Source organism: Xiphophorus hellerii, chromosome 2 (genome assembly GCF_003331165.1).
Source record: "Xiphophorus hellerii strain 12219 chromosome 2, Xiphophorus_hellerii-4.1, whole genome shotgun sequence".
NCBI classification, from domain to species: Eukaryota; Metazoa; Chordata; class Actinopteri; order Cyprinodontiformes; family Poeciliidae; genus Xiphophorus; species Xiphophorus hellerii.
The window spans coordinates 26,125,943-26,153,292 of record NC_045673.1 but is presented as its reverse complement, the minus strand read 5'-3'; the positions used below and the strand labels follow the sequence as shown (position 1 = coordinate 26,153,292).

At 40.2% G+C, this 27,350-nt stretch overlaps 1 protein-coding gene across 1 annotated transcript; it reads right to left on the bottom strand.

Annotated features, from left to right (window-relative positions):
* Positions 1-426: 426 nt before the first annotated feature.
* Positions 427-20,829, bottom strand: slc6a13 (solute carrier family 6 member 13). The gene is made up of 15 exons (XM_032590679.1): positions 20,522-20,829; positions 13,014-13,223; positions 11,882-12,016; positions 10,336-10,476; positions 8,581-8,662; positions 8,275-8,407; positions 8,051-8,185; positions 5,883-5,986; positions 5,587-5,711; positions 5,340-5,452; positions 5,128-5,265; positions 4,192-4,294; positions 3,998-4,098; positions 3,583-3,753; positions 427-2,866 (listed from the first exon to the last, which is right to left on the bottom strand). Exons 1-15 carry the CDS (start codon positions 20,526-20,528, stop codon positions 2,702-2,704), a joined length of 1,863 nt encoding a protein of 620 aa, XP_032446570.1. The 5' UTR covers positions 20,529-20,829; the 3' UTR covers positions 427-2,701.
* Positions 20,830-27,350: the final 6,521 nt, after the last annotated feature.

The window sequence follows — 27,350 nt, the reverse complement described above, 5'->3', positions numbered from 1 at the left end:
ATTTTAAGGAGGAAATTCTCAGTGCATTGATTGTCAGACAGAAAATGGGAGCACCTACATCTTCCAGAAAAACTTATAAGATTTGTTAATGATTAATCAACAGCAATCTATAGTATGGAACAAGAATAGTCAAGAACTTAACCTTGTTTATACCAGTAAATCTTGCCAGACTCCTTCAAATATGTACACAGAGTGATATCTTTTCCGCTTACTTTCCATGCAGGTATTTTTACACAGCCTGTGACTCAGCAATAACTCCTGGCTGTTTTCACAAGGTATTAAACCCCTCAAAAGGTGGTCTTTTGTAAAGCAGGTCTTTAAATGACACAGTTTTAAAATGGGACAGTTAAAATGCAAAGTGACACGTGTTATAACATGCAGACATAAAGTTATGCTTCCAACAAGAAAATTCCAACTACAACAACAGATTGTTGTATTATTTTTATATACCAAGACAGTTATATGAAATCAGGTAAGATAAAATGAATAACATCAGAAAAACAGAAAGCATTGTTTTAAAATTAAGGTGATATTAATCAGTCATAAAAACATGTTTCACAATAGAAAAGTTGTATAAATTGTTCTGTATAGTAATCGGTTATTGTACATTCATTCCCACATGAACCAAGTCTGAGGTTTGTCGTGTGCACCAGAAAAGAAATCAAATAAGGCTTTTTTTTTTTTTAAAGAAACATATCAACCAGCTTTCCCAGATCAACACCCTGTTTAAGAACCGTTGCATTTTAATGGCATAAAAAAACCTGTATATTAGATACAAGACACCCCCAGCTAAGCTAAAACTGTGTCAACATCAAAAGTAAAAGGAGACGATTAAAAAAAAAAAAAAAGACAAACAAAATAACCATGCAACTCTGCAAAGTTCAGTAAAGCAGGTGAAAAATTAAATCGTAATTTTCCAAAGTATTACAACGGGATAAAAAAAAACAAAACAGCTTATCTGATTGGTCCTTTGAGCTACATTCCTCACCTCAAGTTCTCTCAAGCAGCACTTATTAGTATATACTTCGGTAAAAAAAAAAAAAAAGAAAGAAAGAGAAAAAGAAGTGTGGTATTGAGGGTGTTGAAATTATGGGTTCCTACACAGGTTTCCACTTTGTAGGCTCAAATGTTTACATTTACAACATTTTGGACATTGAAGTGCAATACAATCATTTCAAAAACATCTGTAAAGACCGGATGTTTTTTTCCACAAAGCATTAAAAAACTACAACACTGATGTTGGCTCCCAATTTTTCGTTTTGACACTTTAAAGGGCTGGTCCATTGCTGTTATTTATTTTTTTTTTTTTTTTACAACTACTGGACTTGGATCAGTTTTACTTCAAACTCAACACTTATTTGTGAATCAGGATCTATTCTATTCCGATTCTTTAACGTTTGACATCAAAACCGACTTGAATGAGAAGAACTCGTCTGCAAAGATGAGCGGACATAGACATGGCTATTCATGTGATTATTTAAATAAAAATAGAATTTGTAAGACAACATGGATCTTGTCATTTATAATTTTTTCATATTTTCTTTCATCATATTTGAAATTCCTAACGATGGATCAGGTTGACAGATAAAACAAATTTAATACTATTGAATAAGGAAAGAAAATAAATACTTCAGCACATGCACTTTTGAAATATAGAGAATACATGCTTTAAGCATTTTCAAATGCAGTTGTCTATTTCTGTAATCCAGAAACATTTAATAATTGCTGAAATGTATTTATTTATTTTGCATTGTCCTGCATTGTTATTTATTTAAATGGTCACATCCATAAATATTTGCTTTAATGTGACACTTTTGGCCTTCAGTGAAGAAGCAGTAAAATGTCAGGGTTTTTTTTTCCCCTCTCAAGTCGGTGATGGTGAACATCTTGAATTTGAAATCCAATGTGGAAAATCACAGATAAAACATAACGTGTATTCAAATATAAAACAGTGTAAAAATCATGCTGCTTATGGAAATTTCCATTTGTTTAATAGAAAAAGGGTACGATAAGAAATAAAATCTGGAAACTTGAACCATATTTTCAGACAAAGAATCGCCTTTTCCCCCATAATTCCAGGTTTCCAGACTTTTCAAACTTTTTCAAGATAGTGTACGAACGCGCAGAGATGACAAAAGTCATCCCTGCAGAACTGTATCCAAAACATACGTATATGTTGTAATAATAATTGTAATTGTAATAATAATTAAAAAAATGCAATTAAAAAGTCAATAATGTTATTCAAGTTAGCTTTTCATGAACGCTGCAGTCAGTGTCGGGACACTTCTTGTGCTCCGTCTGCTGCAGGCCAGGCCGTTAAAAATGAACGAAAGTTACCGAAACGTCGCGTCAAACTAACTGAACATTACAGATGTCCATAACAGGTGAAAAGGCTTCCTTAGAAAGCAAATTTCTTTGCCACTGAGAACCTATAGTGGTCACATTTTCAAATGTACACATTACTCTGCCATGGGCAAATGAGATGCTGACACGCTCTCCAAAAGAGGATGGAGAATGTTTTGTTCAAGGCACCGGGACGAGGGAGGAAGATCCAGTAGCAAGAGGTGCAGTTACAGGTATGGTGGCTCTGAAAGTCTTCACCTGACGTAAGGGAGTGAGAGAGAAAGTGGGAGAGAGAGAGAGAGAGAGAGAGAAAGGAAAAAAGAAAGAAAGAAAGAGAGAGAGTTTGACTCTCAAGTCTCTAGCAGTGAGACTCTTTTTCGTCTACAGGGAAGTAGCCATCTCTGGTGGAAGGAGTTTTCTGCTGGGGTTTGTCGCCGTCTCCAGGTTGGACGCCCATCAGCCTCCCTTGTTGTTGCTTCGTCGTTGGTAAGTCAGTGGAAGGAGTGGTGAGAAGAATGAGGCGCTGGAAAGGGTGTAGCACAAATCCAATCAAAACACAATAAAAAAAATCGATTAACTGTCTAGATAAGATTGGTCTGTTAAAGGTGTAATATTGTGCTTTCTAGACACATAGTCCCGTTTTATAACATAATCCAGTAACTATGTTACCTTCGGCTGTTGTAAAAAAAAAAATGCTGTGACTCAAAATAATTTTTATTTCCAGATTTCAGACCTTGAAATTGGGCCTCTGTCTCTTTAACAACTCCTGCTCTTTCTGAAGCTCCGCCTTCGGGAAGTCATCTCAACATCGCTCATCTATTAACTGTTTTAAAAACGCTTTTACCAGCGTTTCACTGAGAAGTAGCTCGCACAATGAGCTGAGCACATGCGAAGTCCATCACAAGATAGCACAGAGAGAAAACCAACTGGGGAACATTCAGAGTCGAAGTTGGGATTCGAACCCAGGACCTTCTTAATGAAAGGAAACAAGCGCTCAAAACGCTAACATTCAAGCTGCACAGCAAATCCTCTTAGTTTTTTTAGTAGTTTTTTTTGCAGACTGACATCTAGAGATACGTTATCCAGTGCGCCACTTGTGTTTTTATACAGATTCCTAAGAGTGTCTTCATTAATTTTTTTTCAAATTTTCTTACATAAAGCAAAGAAAAAAACAGAAAACGGATGAAATTTTCCCTCCTGCACTCAACTCGGTACATCTAAAAACGAGAGGAAACTTACTTCTTTAAGCGTTCCTGGAGTATAGTAGAGTTTCCCTGCCGCCCACAGAGGGATGCAGAGCATGGAGGACAGAGCCAGAACCCAGCCAATCCCGTCCCCCCATACTGGGTACACGTATTCATTGTTGTACTTCAGAGGTGAGTACTTGATCAAGGCAAAGGCAAAGGTTCCCTGTGAAGTGAAAACAAGAAGTCATGTTGGTTATTCTACTTGCAAGACTTTAATATGTGTATTGCTTTCACGCAATAACTGATATTTGTATTTCAACATAACTTTCTTTATTAAAATGAAGATGAAGAAAGCTGCAGGCTGCTTTGAGAATGAGTGAGCTACAATTTTAATGTCGTCCTGAAGGGGTCGCTGTTGTTTCAGCAATATGCTGTAAAAGACCACTGAAAATGAACATGAAACCTACAAAGCACGTTGCTGGGGTAAAGAAGAGCCAGCAGAATTTAATGACGGGGCCGGGACGGTACCCGATCATATCCTCTATGTTGTCATAGTAACGATCAGCACCTGAGGGAAGACACAGTTTCACTGCCATCAGCGCTTTGAAGTGACTTATTTATGGAAAGAAAGACACAAAAAAAGCTAAATACATTGACTCACCATAAACCCAGGCAATGCAGACAGTCTCAAAAATAGCCACGAAAAGAAGGCACATCCCGCTGGCTGCGTAGTAGTCAAACAGCTGGAAGACGTACATGCCTCCCTGTAGGCCCAAACAGGCAAGAGTTCAACTAGATACAATCAGATATCTATATTTGCCTTGCATGATATATAGTTATGAACCAGAATGAATTTCAGCTTGACCTCTTTATTATTTTCTCTGACATTTTATTTGCTTTTCCAGAATTTTCTTAAAGCTGCAGGGTGTAACTTTTATGAAAAACATATTTTTTTTTTTACATACTTCTTAAAATGATCACCATGTTGTGACAGTATAATATAAGACAGATAATCTGTGAAGTAGAGTTCCTTTGCCTTATGCCAGTGCTAACTGCAGAAACACTGCTCGGTCAGAAACAACCAATAAAAGCCAGGGGGAGGGTCTTAGTACTGTCAATCACCCTAATGTATGCTCGATCTTTTCACAGATTATCCATCTCATATTATACTGTCACGACAGATAGTTTTAATAAATGAGGAAAAACATATTTTTGTAGAAATTACATACTGCAGCTTTAAGCAGGGATTCCCCCAGTGTATTACAAGCCTGGCAGGCCACCAGGCTTTACTTGTTGCCCCACCAGGCTAGGCGTTGCTTCTTTTTTCTAAGTCTTTTTAAAAAGTTTGCATTTTTTAAGACTTTATAGTTGATGTTCAGGTATTAATCCTCCAATCTTTCAATAACACATAATTATCAAGTGATATTTTCAAATTTCCTGTAAACTTTAAATATTTTTAACTCAAAAACATGATGGATGAATGACTGCCATAGCGCTCAACCACCAGGCTTAGCAAATTTCCTGGGGAAAACGTTGTTTAAGGTTACACCAGAATATGCTCACTGGCATCTATGTACACTCTGAAGTGTGTTTGCACCTCTGTCAGCATGATGAGTCCCAAAAGGAAGGACACCACAGCTACTGCCAGGATGAAGAGCTCCCTGCGGTTTTTGCGGCGGAAGACGGAGGGATACATGTCCACCATTGCTGTCACCAAGCTCTCCACGCACACGAACTAACGCAGTGAAGAAGTGAAAATCAAGGCATGACTCAGCACGAATCGAATAGCTTTTGTGTTGTCGATTGTACCTGACTGTCCAGTCCCAGGAACACAATCATTACGAAGAAACAGCAGGCCCAGAGAGGGGAAACAGGCATCATGGTGACAGCGCGAGGATATGCTATGAAGGCCAAACCGGGACCTGGACACGCACAAAAAGAAAAAAAAAACAAAAAAAAAACTTAAAACTTTTTGTTGTCTTTGTTGGATGTTGAAAACAAAGAAATAAATAAATGTCTTTAAGCTTTCAGCGACTCTGTTGGAATAAACACACACCAGATTCGGCCACTTCTGAGATCGGCACGTTTTGCTCGAAGGACATGAAACCCAAAATGGAGAAGATGGCAAAGCCGGCGAGAAAACTTGTGCCGCTGTTCAGGAAACAGAGACACACGCAGTCCCTGGAAACGGCAGAAACGAGGCATGATGTTTAAAATACGACACTGACACAGACTTGACTGAGGTTTTGTAATAACAAATTGGCAACCGCTATAACGAGGTACTGACGCAAAACAAGTGATATTGAAAATAATGAAGGGAGGCTGACTTTTTTTCTTTTTTTTTAGCCTTACCTGTAGCAGTTGTTGTTGTATTTGTTGTAGCTTCCTAAGGCTGTAAGGCAGCCCAGGCAGATGGCATATGAGAAAAATATCTGCGTTCCAGCATCCATCCAGACCTTGGCACAAAGAAATCATGTACATATTAAAGTCCAGAGAGACTAATATACATTCATACATTTGCATGGTTAAGATATATGCCTTAAGGCTGTACAGTCATCGAGCCAGAATTTCAAAGCGTGACTAGAAGACAGAAAGCCCTTTAAAAGCCTTTAGGTGGATGATCTGTGAAGACATGTTCGAGACCCCGTTCATCATCTCAGAGAACAAAGCTGTGCAGTCTGGCAGTCGCCAGTTGAAACTTGCTCCTCTCCTTTAGGTGATAAAAGACAAAACATTTTGTTCTTATCGCGGTTTGAGCAGCGCCCATGCTGCCTTGGTGCCACGCGGCCACTCTCCCACGCCCGGTGACCAAAGGGGCCGCAAGTGTAAATTTCGTCATAGCTGAACGCTGAATTGTACGTGCTAAAAACGGCCAGCCACTCCTTTTGAGTCAAAATGACCAAAATACTTTGAGCACTCACATTCTGAAATGAAACTGTAGCGCACACAAACAGATGATATTTGAACTACAAGATCTGCTTTTCTCTAAACTCCCTTCGTAATAACCACACCGAATCGTTGGTCTAGTCATTACAACCGCATGAGGCAACCCATAATCACCAAAATGTGTAAAGCTCAAAAAGGATTTCCCTGCACAAAAGCCAAGACACATAAAAGACATTTTAAAATCTTTAAATAATTAAGTACTAGTCCTGCTTCTGAATTAGGGTGGCACAGTTTCAGGAAAATGTTGAATTAACTCCTTCATTTACATTTTAGTAGCTTTGCTCTTTAGGTTTGCTTTTTTTGTGTCAGTCTACTTAAATCCTTAGTAGTTGGGTCTTAGTTGAATTATCTATTTTAAATATTGATTATATTAATCACCACATGCTGGTGAATTTTCCTCTGAATTTTAGCTGAGTTGTTACCCTACTTGATTCATCAACTCAACAAATTTTAATTTTAAGAAAATTACAAAAAACTAGCGATCCTTATTCAAATCTGAAGTAGAGATTGCTCACCATAAAGAAACCAATTCATCTTTTAAACTGATTTAGCTGGATTGTGACACTAAACGGTTTCTAACCGTAGCTTCGCATGGTTTCGTGTAATTTAATCATTTGGTTTTGCCTTTCTTCCTGTTGCATGCAGGACATAAAATCTGGCTGACTGGAGTTCTAGCCAACAGCACAAATACTTGAAATCACATTTAACAAAGACAGATACTTCCAAGATAGCGGCTCTACCGGTCTAGCTTGACTTGGCTAGCACTCTCGGGACTCCTATTCATTCCCTGAGACATGAGAGGAAAAGAAAAGGAGGGAGGCCTGTTTCTTGGATTGTCATGCTGGATCGGTAGGCCTTTAGATTGCAGCTCTCAGAGAGACAGTAGAAGCGAACAAAACAATCAATCTGCATATTAGAAATTCTCTGGCAGGACAAAAAAACTGATTTACATGGCTCAATTACGATTTGGTCAATGAAATTTCATCTGATTTTAATTTCCCTACTGTTGAGAGTGTCTTAAGTCACAAGAGACCTGTTTTTTATAGTTACTGGGTGAGATGATTTGAACTTTGCAGTCATTGTGAAGTCAATTTACACCAATTGTTCATTTGTATGAGGAATCAAAAGCTACTGACATAAATTCAGAACTTATTTTAAAGCTAAAGACTTAATCTGTCTATTCTAACATACAATCGAAACCAGAAACTATATAAAAGAAGACGTGTTTATTTCAAACTGTCTGGTGGGAAATCAGAATAAAGTTTTCCCATCAATTTCTTTTTCTATTTGCTAAATAATGAGAGAGATAATTTTTTAAGACAGTTTTTATGACTTTCTTCAGTCAAAAGTTCAAATACGCTAAGATTACTGTGCCTTTAAACAATTTGGGACATTCGATGCCATGTCTGGTAGCTTCTGACAGGTTTATTGATAATACCTGAGTTAAATGCGGGTGTCATTTAAGGCACACCTGAAACTCACTGCTTACCTCGTGTAACATCATGGGAAAGTCGAAAGAAACCAGTCACTGTATCAGGAAGAGAACTGTGGACTTGCACAAGTCTTAAACCTACCTGGGGGTCAGACAGTCGTTCCAAATCGGGGTAAAGGTAATAGTGGATTCCCCTCAAGGCTCCGGGCAAAGTGACTCCTCTGATCAGCAGGACCAACAGCATGATGTACGGGAAAGTAGCCGTGAAGTAAACCACCTGCAAGGAAACACAGCAACTCTGTCAAACTATCAGTTTGCTTTGCATTATTTTCGCTCATATCCCTCAACCTATGGAGACGACTTCACCTTCCCAGTTGATTTGACTCCCTTCCAGATGCAGAAGTAGCAGATGACCCACGCGACGGCCAAGCAGGCGACCAGATCCCAGTTTAACGCGCCAATGTGGTCAATGCCAGAGGAAATTCTCAGGACTCTACGCCTGCGGGACACAAGCAATCCCAGGATCACGCCGATGTCCTTTGACAAACGAGCAACACAATCTGAAGTGATTCCAATTCTGAAAGAGGCTCGAATCACTTGTGGAGTGACGGATATCTGGTGAACTACCTTGAGGAGCCGGCGAAACAAAGGGACGAGAAAAACGGAACTTACTCCCAAAACTCAATGACGGGAGAGGTGGCGTTCTCATGGTGATTGACGGAGCCGTTTCCCCTCTGAAATGCCATGCAGGAATCTTGAATGAAGAACAGACAAAAAGGACATTCATTCCCGCGAAGAAATCCAAGCTTTCTCAGAGGTTTCCAAGTTACACTCGGACGAGAGAAGCAATGCCGCCGCTGAGGGGGAACAGTGAAGTGGAGCGGGAACACTCAGTCCCGCAACTTAAAGCAAGTAGCAATATGAATGAACGAAATGATGAGAGAAACCACTGAAAAACATCAAAGTTGTGACATTCAATTATGGTTCCTAAAAAAAAGAAAAAAAAAAAAAAGAAGAAAAGCTTGAATTTGGAGGCTGTGGGTACATGCTAGCAAGCTATTAGCGGCAAAGCTAACATGTGGCTGAGGTTAAATTCATTACACGAATAGACAACAGAAAGTTTTGCTGATAATCAGATAGAATTACAAATATTCTCCTGCATTTAAATGTTAAACATAAGCAGCAGCCAGATAGATATTGAGGTAGTTTAAAGTTTCTGAGTTGAGGTAAAAAAAAAGAAGAAGTAATTCAGACTTTCTATGTTGTTTACTAATGAGTCTATAAAGGTGGAAGCCCAGCTAGCTGCTCAATCATGTTCCTATCTATCTTATCTTTGTTCACTATAACCCAGTTATTAGTCAACGAATGTCTTTCTTTCATTGTTGCAGGAAAAGAATAACACAAAGAAGCAGAATGTATACAAAGCTGTAATCTCAAAACCACTACAGTCTGAAACGCTTCAGGGAATGGAAATGGCTTTTTACTGTTCTGAATATGCCTCTGAACTTGAAAGTCAAATCTAACAATTATGCCACACATACAGTATGTTGAGCCCAGTCTAGTTACAAGGCGACTAAAAGTAGGATTGGCTAATCTTATGGTGCTCATGATGCTTTTGAAATTGTATTTAAAGTAGGATTTATTTTAGGAATCTCACATCTGAGGCAAATTGTACAAACGGAGTTACTAATTGTTGTGGCACGACTGGTGCACTCAATAGTCAGAGGTCAGATGAATCGCCGTCAAGTTAATGCGTCTGAGTCGTAAATTAGAAAATAGGTACTGCAAACTACGGCAAACTATTATGTATACAAGACAAAGACGATGCATTTATCTTCTCCTTATTTATCTTCTCTGAAAAAAAAGATTTTGTACCGTCCTGTGTTTTGCCTATGATTTAAGGAAATCCAAGCTTTCAGAAATATAATAAATACTTCATACCTCTAACTTTCTTTGTGTTTTACACATGCAGCTCCGGCATCCATGATGGATACCAAACTAATGGCTGTTTGGAGACCTTACACTTTCCAATTCAGATTTGCGACTACATTGCATTTCCACCTGGGAACTTGAACAGTCCAACTTTCACGTCGTAATAGAAGCTGATGTAAAACGTAAATTTTCTTTTTCATTATATTTTAACATGTTTGAAAATAGAGGTCGTCCATTAGTACTGTCAGAATTTTTACGTCCAGCTTATCCCTCTAACTTTCACAGTGTTTTGTACACTACCAGCATGGATGTTAAACTTAAGGGGATTTTGTTGTTGTTGTTGCATTTCCAACTGGGAACTCAACTTCTCCACCTCAACTTCTGAGTATGCATAAAATGCAGCATGAATCCACGGAAAAACTGTCCAAATTGAGAAACAACTGACCCTGCCTGCGGTAATGAAAAATAGTCTTATTGTCCCATCGATCGCCTCACCTGTGTTCCATGTGTTGTTGCAAGACGCCCAGGGAAGATCCCAGGTGAAGGAGTTGAAGAGAAAGAATATGGCCCAGGCCAGCACAACAATGTAGTAGATGTTCAGGAGAGCGACAATCACCTGGGTGGCATAACCCACTCCTGATATGTATGTAAAAAAAAAAGAGAAGGGGAGTCATTTAAAAAAAAAAAAAACTAATTAAGTGAGATCAGTTTGTTGAGTTTTCTTCCACTCAATCTAAGCTGAAGCTTTAGATTCACATGAAAGTCATTTTTGCACATTTATAATGACTCCCAGGCATCCGAGTTCTGGATTAAACCTTTGCTTCTGCACGTGTATGTGCTTCTTTCCCAGATGTCACGCCTCAAGTTTCCCTATTAGACTTTCCCATTAAAAAAACCAAAAAAACACTTAATATATAGCCTCCTATTGTTTCTATATATACTTAATTGATTTCAGTGTGGCATGTGCGCTTATTCTAATCATTCACAACCACAAACGTTTTGCACTGACATGTCTGGAATTCCTCTGTCAAGCCACAGCGTTGCACAGACATGTTTGCTTGTTTTTTTCCACGGTGACGCCCCGAGTTTCTTATGGATCTTATGTGGTCCATAAGAATGAAGCTTGCTGTGCATTTCTGCACTGACCTACCAAACGATATTTACCTTCAACACATACAGACATGTTGCAGGGTGACGCCAGCTCCCGGCTGTAGGCCGAAAAACTGCTCACCAACAATGACCAGTAGTTTTAGCTCTGAAGGCGCAAAGTCTTAAATGTATGCGTGGTGTATAAAAGAGAAAGGGATACATTGCTTTGCAACTGATTGTCCACACTATGACAACTAGATGACAGAAAAAAAGTTCAAATTTAATAAAAAATAATGTAAAAGTAGGTTATTTAAGCTAGCTTGACAACCTTAACATGTACTGTACATGTGCTGTGGATTTCGGTGTTTCGGTTCATTAAAAAAAGAAAGAAAAAAAAAAGCGACCAACACACCAAGTTTCTCACCGATCATCAGCAGAGCAGGTGTTTAAATTAGCTAATAATTATAATAATAATAATGATAATAATAACTATCACAAAATACACATAAAGCATGAAAACACAATGCTTTACCAGACTGAATGTTCTGCTTTTTTGTGTGGGAAATGTTTTGGTGTTCAGTCCTGATACATTAGTGGCATTGTCAGTCAGTTGCTATGGCAACGAGTCTTTACGTAGCATAGCCGACACAGAGAAAAGAATACGAGTGATCTTGAGTTATTCTTCAAAGGTTTTTCTGTGTCATTTTTCGTTTTGTTGTGGCACAAAACACTGAATTAAGAATAGTTACATCTCCAGGTTTCATTTTGTTACCAGAATTGTTCTCTGACTGCAGCGCGGCTATAGAAGGCAATAGACTTTTTGCCCTCCGTTGTTGTGCACATGCTCAAACGTTCTGGACGTAAACAATAACATGAAAACGTGCGTACAGAAGAGAAATAATCTCAAAATGTTTCAAGGCAGAATAATAATTACAAAAAACCCCCACATTACCTTCAAACAACGGGCAAATTTTCCGCCAGCAAGTGATGCCGCCCTCACTGGTGTACTGTCCCAAAGAAGTCTCCAGGAGGAACACGGGGATGCCACAAGCAAACAGGAAGATGAGGTATGGAATAAAAAAAGCCCCTGTATACATTTAGGCAACAGTTCATAAACATGTTAAGACTGTCTAATACTTACAGCTGGGTAAGCAAAAACACAGCATCTTGCATAAATATCTATGCCCCATAAGCCATTCCACATTTTGTTGGAAGCACAAACTTCATATGACTTTGAATTTTGCAGTACCGCAAGTCTTTTGGGCAACGTCTCCACCAGATTTTGACATCGACACACTTTTCCCATTCCTCTCCGCTCAACGGCAAAAGCTTGGTCAGACCAACTGGTTAACTTTTGTAAACACCAGTTTTTAAATGACACTCTCTATTTATTGTTTAGGTGACTTCTGAAGGCTGTCAGTTGCAGGCTGTCAATGTGATGGTGCCAGAGAAAAAGGGGCTTAATGGTATGTTTTAAAACTGGGAATCATTTTCCTTCCATCTCAGATTATGCACTAATTTGCATTGGTCTACCACATACAATCAATAAAATCTATGGAAGTTCGTGGTTGTAACATGTCAGATTTCGTAAAAGCTCTCATTTGAAAAGGATAATGATATTTAAACACATTTTCTACGTAGAGCGTGGCATCACGACATTGGTTTCTTTTATTTATTTTCACAAATGACATCTAGCTATCTTTGTACGTCCAAAATGTCTGCGTTTGCCTGTGAGGTCTAAAATCCTCAGATGTGAACTTGCAAATGCTATCGATTATCCCTACCACTAACTCAATGTGGCCTCTGCTCCATATTAAATATGTGCTAATAACTGAGAACATCAGATGAACAGCGTTAGTGCCACAATTGTGGGGCGTGACAATGAAAAGTAAAAAGAAAGTCCACCAGGTTCAGCTAGGCTACAAATCAAAACATGTTTTGGCGAGGTCCTGGTTTCTTTTCACATCCCTGGTACCACACCCATGTTCCGTTTTAACTTAATTAGGTCCTGCGCAACTGTCTGATGTCGTGCTTCAGACATCAGACAGTTGCCACGAACCATGAAGATGATTCTTAGAGCTCACCTCCTCCGTTCTTGTAGCAAAGGTAGGGGAAACGCCAGACGTTGCCCAGGCCGATAATTTCCCCGGCGACAGATAGGACAAACTCGACCTTGTTGCCCCACTGGCCCCTGTCCATCATCTTCTCCTCGGTGCTGGGGACGATGTCCACCAGCCTGCCATGACCGTTGGACGGCTCCGCCTTGGACGTGTTTTCTGCATCTCGTTTTTCACCTGCATCAAACGGAGCACAGAGACTGACTTGAAAAGGATGAATCGGACAAATGTTTTCCCTAATTTTATGGAAGGATGCTCACATTTTCAAGTATTTCCACAAATTCTTAATTTGAACACAAATGTATGCCACGTGCTTCATATTTGCGAATGTAGGAACTTTTAAATGTGTCATTTTTTCCCCTTTCATTTAAGAATTTGAGTTGATCCATCTAATAAAACTACAATAAAATGCATTCAGGTTTATGGTTGCGTTGAGACTAAATGACAAAAGGTTCATTGGGTTCACAAACTTTTGCAAAGACTTGGAGACACAGTATTTAGTTTATACCAAAAGCCAGAACGCCTAACAATTACTCTAAGGTTTTTAGCAACTTATAATAACCCTCTAAATTTCCCCTTTGGAACTCTGATGATATGCAGTCGCCATTTTGATATGGGTTGTACAGGTTGCGCAGGGCGGCATGAGAAAATGGGGTTGCTCACAGGAAAAAAAAAAAGCCACATTCACATGCATGTAGCATGTGAATGTGGCATCAAGACGCTCAATTCAATTGCTGAAATCCGATTTAATTTTTGCACAGTTGTTCATTCTAATCAAATGCGACTGCAATCACACTCCTGTGTGAACGGTTTCCCAAAGAGACCAGCAGAGGCAGGAGAAGAACGTCGAATATCATTATTTACCCGTCATTTAAGGACATAATAGTGGACGTCGGGGTCTATGGCTTGATTTTAAAAATTATTCAGCAATAGGAGTCAACAGTATTGTCACAAAATCATAACACAAGGGAAGGTAATAGAAAGAAAAAAACACTTAGTCAACGTCGTAAAAGTAGTTAATTGCCATTTAATACCACATAGGGAAGAGTCGCAAATTGGATTTTTTTTTTGTATGAAAAGACCAAAATTGGATTATTCAGATTGGGGTTGGATATGAGTCACACTTTAACATGTTTTTTTTTTTTAATGTATGTAAGGTGAGGTAAAAAAAAATACCCCCAAAAAGTATAAAATTACATATAATTTCTCCATATTTAAGAATGAGTAGTCCACAATTTATAACTAGTAGTAAGTGCAATGTTTTAGGAGTTAATACCCTCTGCTTGCCCGCATGAATTTTAAGACTTTTTGACGTGCATTGTAATGGATTGCAGTTCCTTTTATTGTGACTTTGAATTTTCAGGATTTTGATTGGTTGACGAGAGGCCGATTAAGAAAACAAAAGAGAAAAATCAAGATCCCCAAAGCAGGAAACATATTTTCAGTACCATGGCTAGTTCTTAAGAGTTATAATGACGGTATGCAAACGGCACCAAATGGGTTTGCTGGCGTCCGAATGGGCCCTTTCTTTTGGATGAGGTCACCACTGACTTCAGGTTATGAGTTCGGAGCTGGTCGATCCCTGATCGGGACCCAGTTCTGGGGCCAGTGCTGCTGAAATAAAAGTCTCACAGTGGAGGAAACAGGCGGCCCACTGACTGTGCTCACTCCTGTCAGGTTGCATTAACAGACTTCTCACTGGCCCCGCCGCTGCCCCTTCACCCTTTCCACCATGTGGTCACAGCTACCGACCAAACTCAAACAAGCTGCTAATCAGTCTACAAGAAACACGTTCACTCTAACTCAGTTATGAGAATCCATCAAACGCATCTAACCTCCCTCATATTTTCACCCTCGCACGCCAATAAACACAAATTATGCCATGTGTGGCCAATCTAGCTGCAGCTTTTCTTTTCTTTTTATAAAAAAGCAACACATGGGATGGGAATTCCATTTATTCGTCCGTTTTGTGCGAAGCTACCTTTAGGAATGTGCTCCTGCTGTCAGAGCGCAGAGGTCGAGCACAAGCGTGACTCTGTGCGGGGTGTGCGCACGGGGGTCCGGAAATGGGAGCCGCTTTGAGAGCCAAGGTCTGCGGCGACAGGAGCCAAATTGTGACCGGGGTAAAAATAGAGTTCCTTGTCTTCGGAGGGCACTTTGCGAGAATGGAGGCTTAGCGCAACAAAAGCGGAGTATCCCTCCTTTTATTGCGCTGGCAACTGGCAGTCCTCACTGGCCTCACAGCCAGGTCTCTCCTTCCCTTCACTCTTCTTACAAATTCTACCCAAATCGAAAGATGTGTTCGTGATTTATAAGGAGGTTGCCTGCAGGATGCCAGTTTAAAGATCCCTTCAGACACAACGGCATTTTAGGCACACTGCATGAAAATATCACTAGAGAAGAACCGTCTACAGTGAAACTTCATTCCACCAAAGGGTGGCAACAGATCCATTCGAAACAACATCGGGTGATTGAGCAGTTAAGGGAGAGAGAGTGACAGACTGACCTGCTGAAATTATGGGGCAACATTTTTCCATTGTGGAACAGTTTGAGGTGGTGAGAATACAGAACACAACAATCAAAGCAAAAATCAAAACTTGAAGCTTTTTTTTTTTTGGCTCAAAGTTGGCAGATGTGAAGATAGACAACAGACGACCAGCCAAGTTCTGCAAAAAAAAAAATCCCATTAGCTTGGACTCACCAAGTTTCTGTACCTGTTACATGTAGTAAAGTAACCTTGAAGTATTTGTCTGTAGTCAATTTAGCAAAAGATATATTTATAATTCAGTCTTGGACATTTGTGGATGCCCAAACTTATTCGACCTTCCGCAAGTTGGGTACCTGCAAGGAAACCTGTAAAGCAGAGATTAAAATAGTAAAAAAGAGAAGAAATTTAACAGCGTGAGCTTTACTAATTGTAAAATTCATATTGTTATATAGTTCCTCTGCGATTAACAGTGAATTTCAACTCTTTTAATTCAGCTTGACTCTGAACTTTAACTGGGCCATACCAACACAAGAATATGCTTTGACCTAGACTCCTCTATCGTAGCTATGACTGTATGTTTAGTTAAATCTTTTTGGGCCCTGTTTTCCTCCGAGGTCGTCCTGTATTTAGCTCTTCTTCTGACCCAGATACTAAAACTGATTTCTGAAGGTAGTTTACATTGCAAGCGTAACAAAACATTTTTAAATTCCAGTTCACAATGCACCATGCAACTTTGTTGGAATGCGCGATATACCGGCACTAGCATCAGCATCGGCCGATATTAGTCATTTTTCAGCATTTTGGTATCGATACGACAAAAATAAAGCCAATATTTATTTGCATCTTGCTGTCATTTGTTGCTGGAGGGGGAAAGGAAGGAGGTTGATGATATGGTGTTTGTTTGGTCATGTGACAGTGATAGCAATGCAGCAAAGGATTGTGGGGAGTTTAATTGAAGCAGAGAAGCAGTGGCGATGTGGTCGTAGTTTTCAAGGTGCCGAAAGGCAGTGAAATATATAATACACGTGATTTAGCAGCAAAATTAATATCGGATATCGGTATCGACCCAAATTTTTATATCGGTGCATCCCTACAACTCTGTCTTGGTCTATCCCATGTAATTTTACTAAAACACAATGAAGTTTTTGGTTGTTACAGAAAATTGTAAAAATCTTGATGGGGCGTAAATATTTTTTCAAGACCTTGTACTTTTAAAACTCCACTGATAATAGACACAAACGTGGACATATTAAGAAGAGTTAAACTATTCCATTTTCATATAAGTATGATTCAGTGTAATATCAAATAGTTAACCAAGTATCACACCTCTAAGGCAGAAATCCTAACAATGACTTACACCAACAATGGTGGACCATTTTTTATTAGCCTTAATTTAAATTTTGCACATTTCTGATTTTATTTTCTTCTCAAAACAGCATGTTAGAGGACAGGTGGTGGACTGACGTTTTTTTTTTGTTTTTTTTTTACCTTGAAGAGATGCGAGGCGGTTGGTTAAGGTGGGGAGGTGGAGTTGTTATGGTGGAGTCAGGATCTTCTCAGCTTTAAACAGAGGTCTGAAAAATCTCAGTTTTGAAATTTAAAGATTTCTGACTTGACCGTCCAGTTTGTAGGCAGACAGTGCAGGACCAACAGCAAAGCCTGTTTCTGCCACATTAAAACCGCTCCAAATCTCGAAATTGTCCGGAGCTCATTTATACAGAAATCTAACATTTCATCCACAACACTGAAACCACGTAATGTATGTTGTCCAAATGAAGTCAGACCCAGAGAGTTGTCAAGTTGATGTCAGCATGGGACTTCATCTGATGAAGTAAGTTTATGTTACTATTAAAACCGCAAAATGAGGGTGAGTGTGACACCGGGTTGTATTTTCATTTGAGACCGTTTTTTTTTTTAATAAGCAAGAAAAGGAACGAGTTTCGGTGCTACCTATTGATCCTACAGGCCATTTTTCCACCCACATGTGATCTACATCAGATATTTATACAATCTGAACAGCACAACTGTGACCTTTTTTCAAATCAGACCTGCACCACTTCCATATCAGGTCCTCAATCAGATACGATGTTTTTCAGATGGTCCTATATACCTAGTCGCGTGTGAGTGACAGAATTTTGTGCAAAGAGGAGGCAGGAAGCGATAAGATCAAACGTAAAACAATGTATGACGCAAACATGGCAGATGCTGTAGCTGCTGCAGGTTTCAGATGAACTCCTTTATCCACAATTTGTGCCGAGCAAAGTGATTCACCTGCGCCAGGCTTCTCATACCAACATGGTACAGAGTGACAGACCTACCCTGACGTTAGCATTTGCCTCCCAGCTTCCTACCAGGCTCTAGTGTTTAAATGATTATTTCAAGTTCAAAATCTAATACACTTTGCTTGAAAAATGTGTGTTTTATACTTGCTTTTTTGCATTAAGCTATTGTCCAAAGATATCGGCTAAAATTTCATCTGGAGCTCATGCAGCTAATTTGATGTATTGTCTCAGCTGTTGGACTGGATGTATCGTTACGCGTCTAGTAATTTACTCTGAAAACCACATTGTTTATACGACATAGCAATTATCTCTCATGTTAAGCATATGTTGAAAATGGAGCATGTTACGTATGACTTATCATCTACATATGCTAAAATATATAAAATAGCATTCAAGCTAACCACTACGAAAGTTTTGTTTGTGACTGTAGTATTTGTTCCTGTTCCTCCGATTCTTAAAAATATTTTTTTGTGCTGTAAACACGAGGGCTTTTTTTTCTTGAAACAGAAAAGTTTTTGACCATTTGTGGAAATGGTCTTTCAGGGGACCCCAAACGGTTTTGTGTTTGTTTGTTTTTTTAAAATGGCTTTCAGAGTGTAAATTTCGCCCTCGTATGTATTTGCGTGGGCGGCAAAAACGCCTCTTTTATGAAAACACTGAAACGTTGGCCAAAGCTCTGACCTGACCTATGCCCCCAAACGCCTCGTACATGACAGCAACAATTGCATATTTGCTGTCGTGCCGCAGCTGCCACAGAACCTCATCAATCGACCGTCAAAAATCCTCTGCACAACAAACAATTTGATTGCGAAGAGGAGGCTGAGGAACAACGATGGAAAATATTCTTGTGTTTATCGTTAAACTCCAGCGGAGGCTTTGTGCACATGGGAATGGTCCCGTGTGGACGTGCGCCGCAAAAACATGAAGCCTTACCAAGTATTTTGGTCTATTTTCCGATGCAAATATCATAGTACACTTGAACTAAAACAAAACTAACTTACAAGTAACTTTTCAGCGGGATAAAGCAGCTGGTTTTAAGGCAATAATTCCTTAATATCGATGAAAACGTGCTGGTTCGACTAGCAGAGTATTTCATTTGCAAGCTGCACTTTTTCATCAATATCAAGAAATGATTAACTTAAAACAAGCTCCTATGTCTTGCTGAAAAGACACTTGTATGTAATTTTTTTTTCAATGTCAAGTGTACCAAGATATTTCCACTAGAAACTAGACCAAGATCGGCAAGACGTGATGTTTTTGCAGTGCGGTTGTTTCCGCAAGCCTGGTTGTTCAGATGGCTGCTAACAACTTAACATTTCACAACAGACACTCTCCTCCAAACTACAGTTTCGAGAGCCTCGCCCTCAGACCCAACTTGAGTGGGTGTCTGTGCTCACACTCTGCGGCCCGTCAGCTCCAGGGCAAGCGGGTCACTCTGCATGTAGCGGCATGCCGACTGAACGGAGGGTGGGAACCCCACAGTGCAACCTCTAGCTTACAGGTGATTAACGGATTAAGAAAACAATCTGCAAAGCTCAGAGCTGAGGTTGAATTGAAGGAAATTTTAATCTTAGTTTGTTTTGTGTTCGGGTTTAAATGCGATCAACATCTAATATCTAAAGGAAAGCGATATAGAGTGACCCGATAACTGATAACGGTTCACAATTTGACAGGAGAAAGAATAAAACTGAGTGGTCAGAGACTATTAGGCTGCTTGGTTCTATGTAAGAGCAGAAAGCATGTCGTTTTAAAGTGACTTGTGACATTTCTTGCATAAAGGCAATTATTGGGGTTCCTCTTACTCATGCCAGAAGCTTGACACATCCATAATTGCCTGCGCCCAGAGGCTCTCTCAGCTGGATGAAACAGAACTGCTTTAGTTACTCAACAGTCACGAACAGGAGAGTAGCATGAGCGTAACCGTCTTAACTTCATCAACATCTCTCAAGCTAATTGTTTTTTTCCTACCATCTGAGACAAATATGAGAGACAGCAGAAGGAATTAGCTGCCACATCCTCAGTGCTCAGCTTTCACGCTGATATTTTATTTACAATGTCACCAATGGGGATTTCGGAAATCGATCACAGATTCGATCAGAATCGGGCGTTACGTGCAGCTCGGGGATCGGACGTATATTTACTCTAAACAAATTGTTCATTTGCAACTTGCCAACATTTTTTTAACCACTGTCCACTGGCCTAATCAGTTGGTTTTTGTTAAAAGAAATCGACGTCACAGAACAAATTTCACGGGACCTAAATTTCAAAGTCCAACTTGTGACATGTCTGTATGAAACTTTGCTATTTGTTGTGTTCCTAGCTGGTTGCCTTTCGCTGAATTTTCCAGCGGTGTCCCTGTTAAAGACTAATCATTTACAAACGCCCATATAAAACGCACTCAGAAGCATGTAACAACTCATTACTAATCAGGCCAACACGAAAAAAAAAAAAATAGCAGGATAACAACTGGTTAACGGGTTGAGCTCCAACCCCAAGACAGTTCTTCAGCTTCAGGATGAATGTTAGGCAAACCCTTTTTTCCCCCCCCTCCAAGCATTCATACGGAGTTCTGCTGCTTGGAAACCAGCACAAAAAAGTTTGAAGATAACTACATATTTATAAATTTGCTTGTCAAAGCCAGCTAACGATGAGACAGATGATTATTAGCCTAAGACAAAACCGATAAATAATTATGTGGCACTCACCTTTCATACTGTTTGACAGACGGCCGCCTTCCAGGAGAGAGTGGGGCTGTCAGCCACCGCTTCAGGTTTCACTATATAACATGCATTGAGGGGCGGAGATAGAGGAAACTGAAAACTCTGGCGCAGCTTACATTGAGATTTTCCCTCTGCTTTGCCTCTCGCTGAAGAAACGCCCCCTTTATCCATTCACACTCAAGCGCGCGCACACACACACGCACACACACGCACTCATCCCCTACAGCACACTGGAGGTCTGTGCCGCCTCAGTGTGGTGGGCTGATTGCGTAACCTTTTGACAGGCTCGTTCTCCCAGGGGTTCTGCATAAACTGCAAGGGATAAGAAAGAAGGAGAGAAAAAAAAAAAAAAGTCACGCTGGATAAGCAGAGTTGTCCGATTGTGTCATATGTATGCAAATGTGTTTCGCTGACGCAAAATTATTTAGCAGCTGAAGCTCCGCCAGCCAACTTTTTTTTTCTTTTTTTTTTTTTGGTTGTTTGTTTTGTTTTAATGTACAAAAAGGCAGAGTCATTTTTGACAAACGCGTTACGCTAATATTTCAGACGTCCGCGTCCTGCGGACGGTGATTAAAATGTCGCCCCATCTTCGTGAAGCTGCTGCTTCCAAACACACCCTTAATTCGGCCCCCGGGAAGCCGTCTTTCTTCTCCGCAGCACAGACTCGCTCCTCACAGGCCCGGCTGCCCCATTCAGAACATTTTCCCACCACAGGCGTCCAGAGAGTGGACTGCTCTGAAGCGCTGGTTTTAAGGTCACAATCCAGAGGGATTTTATTGATTGATTTATTCATTGGCGATTGTGAAGCAGAGCAGGGAAGGTGGTGCGCGCCTTCATTTCTAAAAAACGCTTTGAGGGGGGGGGGGGGGGGGGGGGGGGGGGGGGTTGAAAACCAGGTTTGGTTGAATGGTTTTCAACATTTGTTTTAGGAATAAACCACTGAAAAGTTGACACCCCTAAAAGAAAAAACCCCAGGACAACCAGTTGCTTTCTGCAGCAACCTAATGGGCCTGCTTATAATTTGCTCTCAGTGACAGGTCAGGGAGAAAGCTTTGGAGAAATTTCAAGCAGATGAGACCATTATTTCACTTTCCCCCAGCCCCAACTGTGTTTCTCCAACACACTTGAAGCCTCACATTTGGATCACAGTGGAGCCTCACATTTCAGCAAGACTGCCCTATGCCTGCTACATTTGAATGGTTCACGTCATAGCACATCTGTTAGAATGTCCTAGTCAAAGTTCAGAGACAAATCCAGTTGTTGAACAAATGGTCAGGGTTGCCTCGCAGAAGCAGGTTTTTTTTTTTTTTTTTTTTAGAACTAACCAAAAAAAGTAAAAAGGGGGAGTGAAAATATATGCATGCCACACTTTTCAGATTTTTATCTGCTAAAAAAAAAGAAAGAAAAAAGTTGCAACTCATGCAACTGAATGACAGTTGTGCACTATCACAGTTTGTGGGGGTTATGTGAACAGATTCAACATTTCAGAAGGTGAATCATTTTTTTCCTCGTGGATCGTAACGTGTTGATTTGTTGTTTTTGTTGTCCCGCCTCATCCTGCTTTCTTTGATGCTACAGTGAAAAGGCTAAAGGGCTAAATGTTCATGTTAAAAAAAAAATTAAAAAAAAATTGTTTAAGTATTTGATGCATTGGTGTGTGGGAGACTGAACTACAATATCCGTGAGGGTAAAAATCCCAAAGGGATGAATAAAGTTTCCATCTGCCTGCCTGCCTCTGTCTGTCTGTCTGTCTGTCTGTCTGTCTGTCTGTCTGTCTACAGTTGAAGAGTTTTGGTTTCTTTCTTCAAGTTGTGCATGCTTGTATTTCCCTCATCAGATCCCTGCTTAGTTTCCGTTCGTCATGTGTTTTTTTTTTTTGTTTGTTTGTTTTTTTCCCCCCTTCCCCTTCACACAAGGTTCTAATTTTCAAGCCGTCGTGCCTGCATCGGGTTGTTTACCTCCGCCTCAGCACCGTACATAGTTTCAGATTTTTCATTTCTCTCTCGCTTCATTCCCTATTATTTCTTTTCGCTTTATCCACTCGTGCCCGAGGAGCGGCCTGCGTCCGCCTGCTCCCGGACGCACCGGCACGCTGCTCACCAAATTGTAAAACCTCTCTCGGCGGGTTCCAACACGAAGCGCAGCCGGTTCGACCTGCACGGCCGACACGCGATTCATACACATGCCAAAAAAGATTTTCCCAGAACTCACTGATCTGATCTGTGTGTTTTTTTTTGTTTTTTTTTAGAAAACATGGCTCTGCTTTGGCACGGCGTCTTCGTTTTGTTATGAGGTCACAATGAATCCGTTCAGCTGTATTGAGCAACATGACTGTCTGCTCGTGAAGCGATCGAGGCTGTAGGAAATGTCCAGGGATAGAAAGCGTGGCAAACGGACGGAGCGTGGAAACACGGCGAGGTTAGAAAATGCAAATAACGTGGATGATCCGCCTTGGAGCACGGAACAGGTAGAACCAGTTCGCAAAAGTGTCATCTTTAAAATAAACTTGACTGGTATGACTTCTGTTGGCGGACAAACATGATTTTTGATACTGTAAAGGACAGAGGAAAGAGGACAGACGCTGTATAAACTGCGTCTCCTATTTCCTCTCGCATTTTGCCACCGATCTCCAGCTGTTCTGCCGCAGGGCACTGACTGCTCCGACTCTACTGTCCGCGCTGCTTCTCGCTGACACTCAGCGACGTTTCTTTTCATGTCAGATTTAGCTCGAACTTCAAATTTTACAAGTTGGTTGGCTACCAATATCAAGCAAAATCAGCAAAAGTAAAAAGAAAATGTAACAAGACTGCAAACATTGAGAATTGCACCTTTAATTTAGAAGCATCTGCAAGTGTGCACTTGACTTTTGGCCGGAGTTGTGCGCCCATCCAGTATTTTTCCACAGTCGACAAGTTTCAGCAAAGCGTGTATCAGTTACTCTTAAATATACAATTATTCTTTTAACTCTGAGATTAAGATGGGAAACAACAGTTCTTTGAGACCGATGACTGCTATTTCCCCTTCCTTTGTCTCTTATGGGGATTTATTTTTCTTTGATCGACTGACAGAAGGACGAAGGTCTAAGCAGGTGGTTGCAAAGTTTACACTTACCATGGGTGTTAAGGCTGCACTATGTGACTTTTATTAGAGTATATATATATATATATACTCAACATATATATATATATATATATATATATATATATATATATATATATATGTTGAAAGTGTCATTATGAAAAGACAGATAATCTGTGAAAAAATGCAGCTCCTCTGCCTTCTCCCAGTGCTAACTAGAAACAACCAATCAGAGCCAGGGGGCGGGTCTTAGCGCTGTCAATCATAATGTCTTGTGGCAGCGTTCATCCTCCCTCCCTTATCCTCTGCTTGTTCTGTGCTACGCTGCAGCTAGCCTAGCCTGTTGGATGGATTCAAGAAATGCAACGCCTGCTTTACCCACTACAAAACCATTTCTGATCTGTGTTTATGATTTTTTTTTTTGTCCTGTCTGAAGTTTCGACTGTCTGGCCAAAACTTTTACAAGCAAATTAAAGAAAATTGTTTTCGGTATATCCAAACAACCCAGGCTTGACCCTCCCGTGGTCTTAATAGATAAGGGTTTTTTTTAAATTCTGTGTGCTTTTACAGTTCTTTTTCTGTGTGTAGTTTCAGGAATCGACGGTATGGTGGGACAACCCTGTCAGATTGTCATTTGCAGCAATCCTCCAGAGAGTTGCATTACACTAAGACCGCGGGAGGGTTAGATTAATCCATGACAACGCAAGTTTTACGTCACTGGCTAAAATTTACAACGCATAGACAAGGCAAAGGTCTAGAAGTGTTTTTTCCTCAGAAGAGACAAAGACTGAGATATAATGGGGTTCGCTCAACCAGCCAGGCGCGGAAATTAAAAACAAGCATGACTTTGCAATAAGTTTCAACAAGAAAGGTGAGAAGGTGAGCTTTATCATTTAAATCTGAAACATTTGCTTGGCCAACAACATGTTACACTGAGCTTGTATGACCAATACTTAGGACAGAAAATGTATGATTGGAGTTGATGCCGATGCCGCTCAACGCCTCCAGTTGTGCAACACTGCCCACTCAAGGAAGTCCCACTCAGAGCTGCCTGGCGTGCCGCCACCTTGTGACTCATAAGCGGCCAGAGGCAGATCAGAGGTGATCGGTCTTTACAGGTTCATCAAAGAATTGTTTTGAGAAAGAGGCTGATAAAGACTGTACCATCCGGAAGCATCATCCCAAGGATCCGTTTCACTGCTGGAGGTAATGGAGTCTTTTCCACAACGGGACTGGAATAATGAAACGACTTCAAAATCTGTCAGCTTAAACCCATAAAAAAAAAAAAAAAACCACAAACTGTTTTAGAATGAACAGTAAAGCAACTTAACATTAAACTTCTGGAATAATTGTGTGACAATTACAATCAAAAAACCACATGTGTTCCAGGAAGCCACACAAACATCTGATGCTGGATTTATGTTACAAGTTTGTTAAAAGCTGAAAAATGGACTGTGTGGTTTCCCTGCAAATTGATAAAGTAAATTTGGAAAAAGTATGAGGTAGACGCGTGTCTATTTCGATCCTGTGTGGGGATAACAGAGACATTTCACTATGAACCCTATCTTATTCACCTAATTTAAAACTTCACCTTATCCGTGGAACAATTGTTTAGTATTTTATTGCGTCAGTTCACTTTTAAGTTTTGCTGTTTTAGGTGTTCTTGCAATCTCTTACATTCTCGTTGCTGGTGCATCACTGATTCCTCACAGGTCTGGTTAACTCCTGCCTGGTGTTGGGCTCCGCTCGACCAGAATGCATGCCAGACGGACTCGAATAAAACAACCGACAAACTCAATTAATTAGTGTCGGGTCACTGTACATCTCTACTCACCAAACTGAGATGAAAGGAAACTGAAATGAACATGTCGCTCATATTTATATTAAAGTCAATCGCAGACCTGCGAAGCTATTACTGTATATAAAAGGCACCGGCTAGCAAAGGTAAGTTCAACTCACATTTAGACGTAACTTTATAATGCTTTAGTCATTTGACGTTACTCAAAATAAAATAAAACAAAGCTCAGATTTTCCTTGTTTTAACCAAAGCCATGAAATATTAGAAACCTAATTACTCTAACTTAGTGTGGGCCTTATTATTGGAGCTTATGGTTTCAAAATGTTGCTTAAAAAATGAAGTGATCGGAATTGTTTGCAGCTGACTTTATAACATGCATAGACATGCTGGTGAAACATGAAACACAATGCCCGTAAAACTGATAAGTGGACATACAAGTCAGCACAGTGGGGCTGAGCATTTTGGCAGTAAACAACATTTGTTTTTGCCAAATTACTGCCCAAATAATATTTAGTTTGACGTTTAGCCACACCTTTTGAGTCTGTGTAGCAATAAAATCCTCCTAATAACTATCATTTACCTGGGAACAAGAGAGAGCAGCAGCAAAACACCGACAGTCAACCGTTTTCTGTGGAGAGTATTAGTAACTTCCTTCAATAAAATGCAATCCTCATCACTCGGATGCAATAACAGTGCACCACATCTTGAACGAGAGACAGATTTCTAATGCCAAATAGGAGCAGGATCTCAAAAACTGCAACCGCCCCCCACCCCCCATAAAAACAATTACAACAAATATACTCACAAACAACAAAACCAATATCGCCACCTTCTGGTAACAATAACAGAAGGTTGTTTTAGACCAGCCTACTAAAATATTTTTCCTCCAACCTACAGGAAGAGTTGCATTTGTCTCTGTGTCGACAAGAGCCTGATAAAACTCACTGACAGTGGAATTTCTTACATTTTTTTTTACAAACAGCAACCAGTTCTCCACAAACTAAGCACATTTACTTTAACTTCAGCAAAGCAGACGAAAAAAAAAAAAAAGGTTAGCTGAACGTGTTATGGCAAAATGGGCCTTACTGTATTTAGGGTGAGCTGACATCTCTCTGGATAAAGTGCAGGATCTCTTTAATCAGCACTGAGCAGGCTTGGACTGCGCACCCATAGAAGATAGCGGGAGCTAACGGAATGCAAGCGGCTCCTTTCAAAACAAAAGCTGTTTTTAAAAGAGTAAATCCTCAATCCAACATGACAAGCAATTCTACAGATAATAACAGTGCACGTGTAGCTAATATATAAAACTAGTATAACTATAAATCAGCATGTTAGCTGCTCTTCTGAGCGCCCTTAAAAGTCTTTCTGGGGGTGCTGTGGTGGCGCAGGGGCAAAGCATGACCCACGTTGAGGCCTTAGTCCTTGTAGCGGTGGTCGTAGGTTCGATTCCCGGCCTGGCGACGTTTGCCGCATGTCTTCCCCTTCTCTGATTACCCTGTTTCCTGTCAAACTACTTTCAAATAAAGGCCACTAGAGCCAACAAAACCTTAAAAAAAAAAAAAAAGTCTTTCTGTGAATAAATGAAGTTAAAACCTTGAGGTCATTTCAATTCTGTGACCCGAGGAGACGGGTCAGATTCAACGTTTTATCCAGATCCCACCAGGTTGGGGTCCTCGCCCCTCATATATTTGTTCTTTATAAATGGTTACCACGAGCAACACGCCATTAGTTTCGAAGAAGATTCTGCCATCGTTTTCACTTTCAAACAGTGAAAACACCCAACGCGGCCTGGTCACTCATGACCTCTTAAAATGGTCTGAAGCTTTTTTTTTTTTTAAAAATATTGAGATTACATGAAAGAAGTGTGTATTGATTTTAGAAAAGGGCCCCTCCTCGATCACTCCGGTAGTTAGATCGAACAGTGGAGTTGGTGCTGCA

What these genes read in the sequence shown, in the direction of transcription:
- slc6a13 (XM_032590679.1), bottom strand. An exon ending in TTGCTACAAGAACGGAGGAG is followed by an intron (nt 12,017 to 13,013) that starts GTGAGCTCTAAG and finishes AAATGTATACAG; the next exon opens with GGGCTTTTTTTATTCCATAC. An exon ending in TCCTGGGACTGGACAGTCAG is followed by an intron (nt 5,266 to 5,339) that starts GTACAATCGACA and finishes TCACTGCGTTAG; the next exon opens with TTCGTGTGCGTGGAGAGCTT.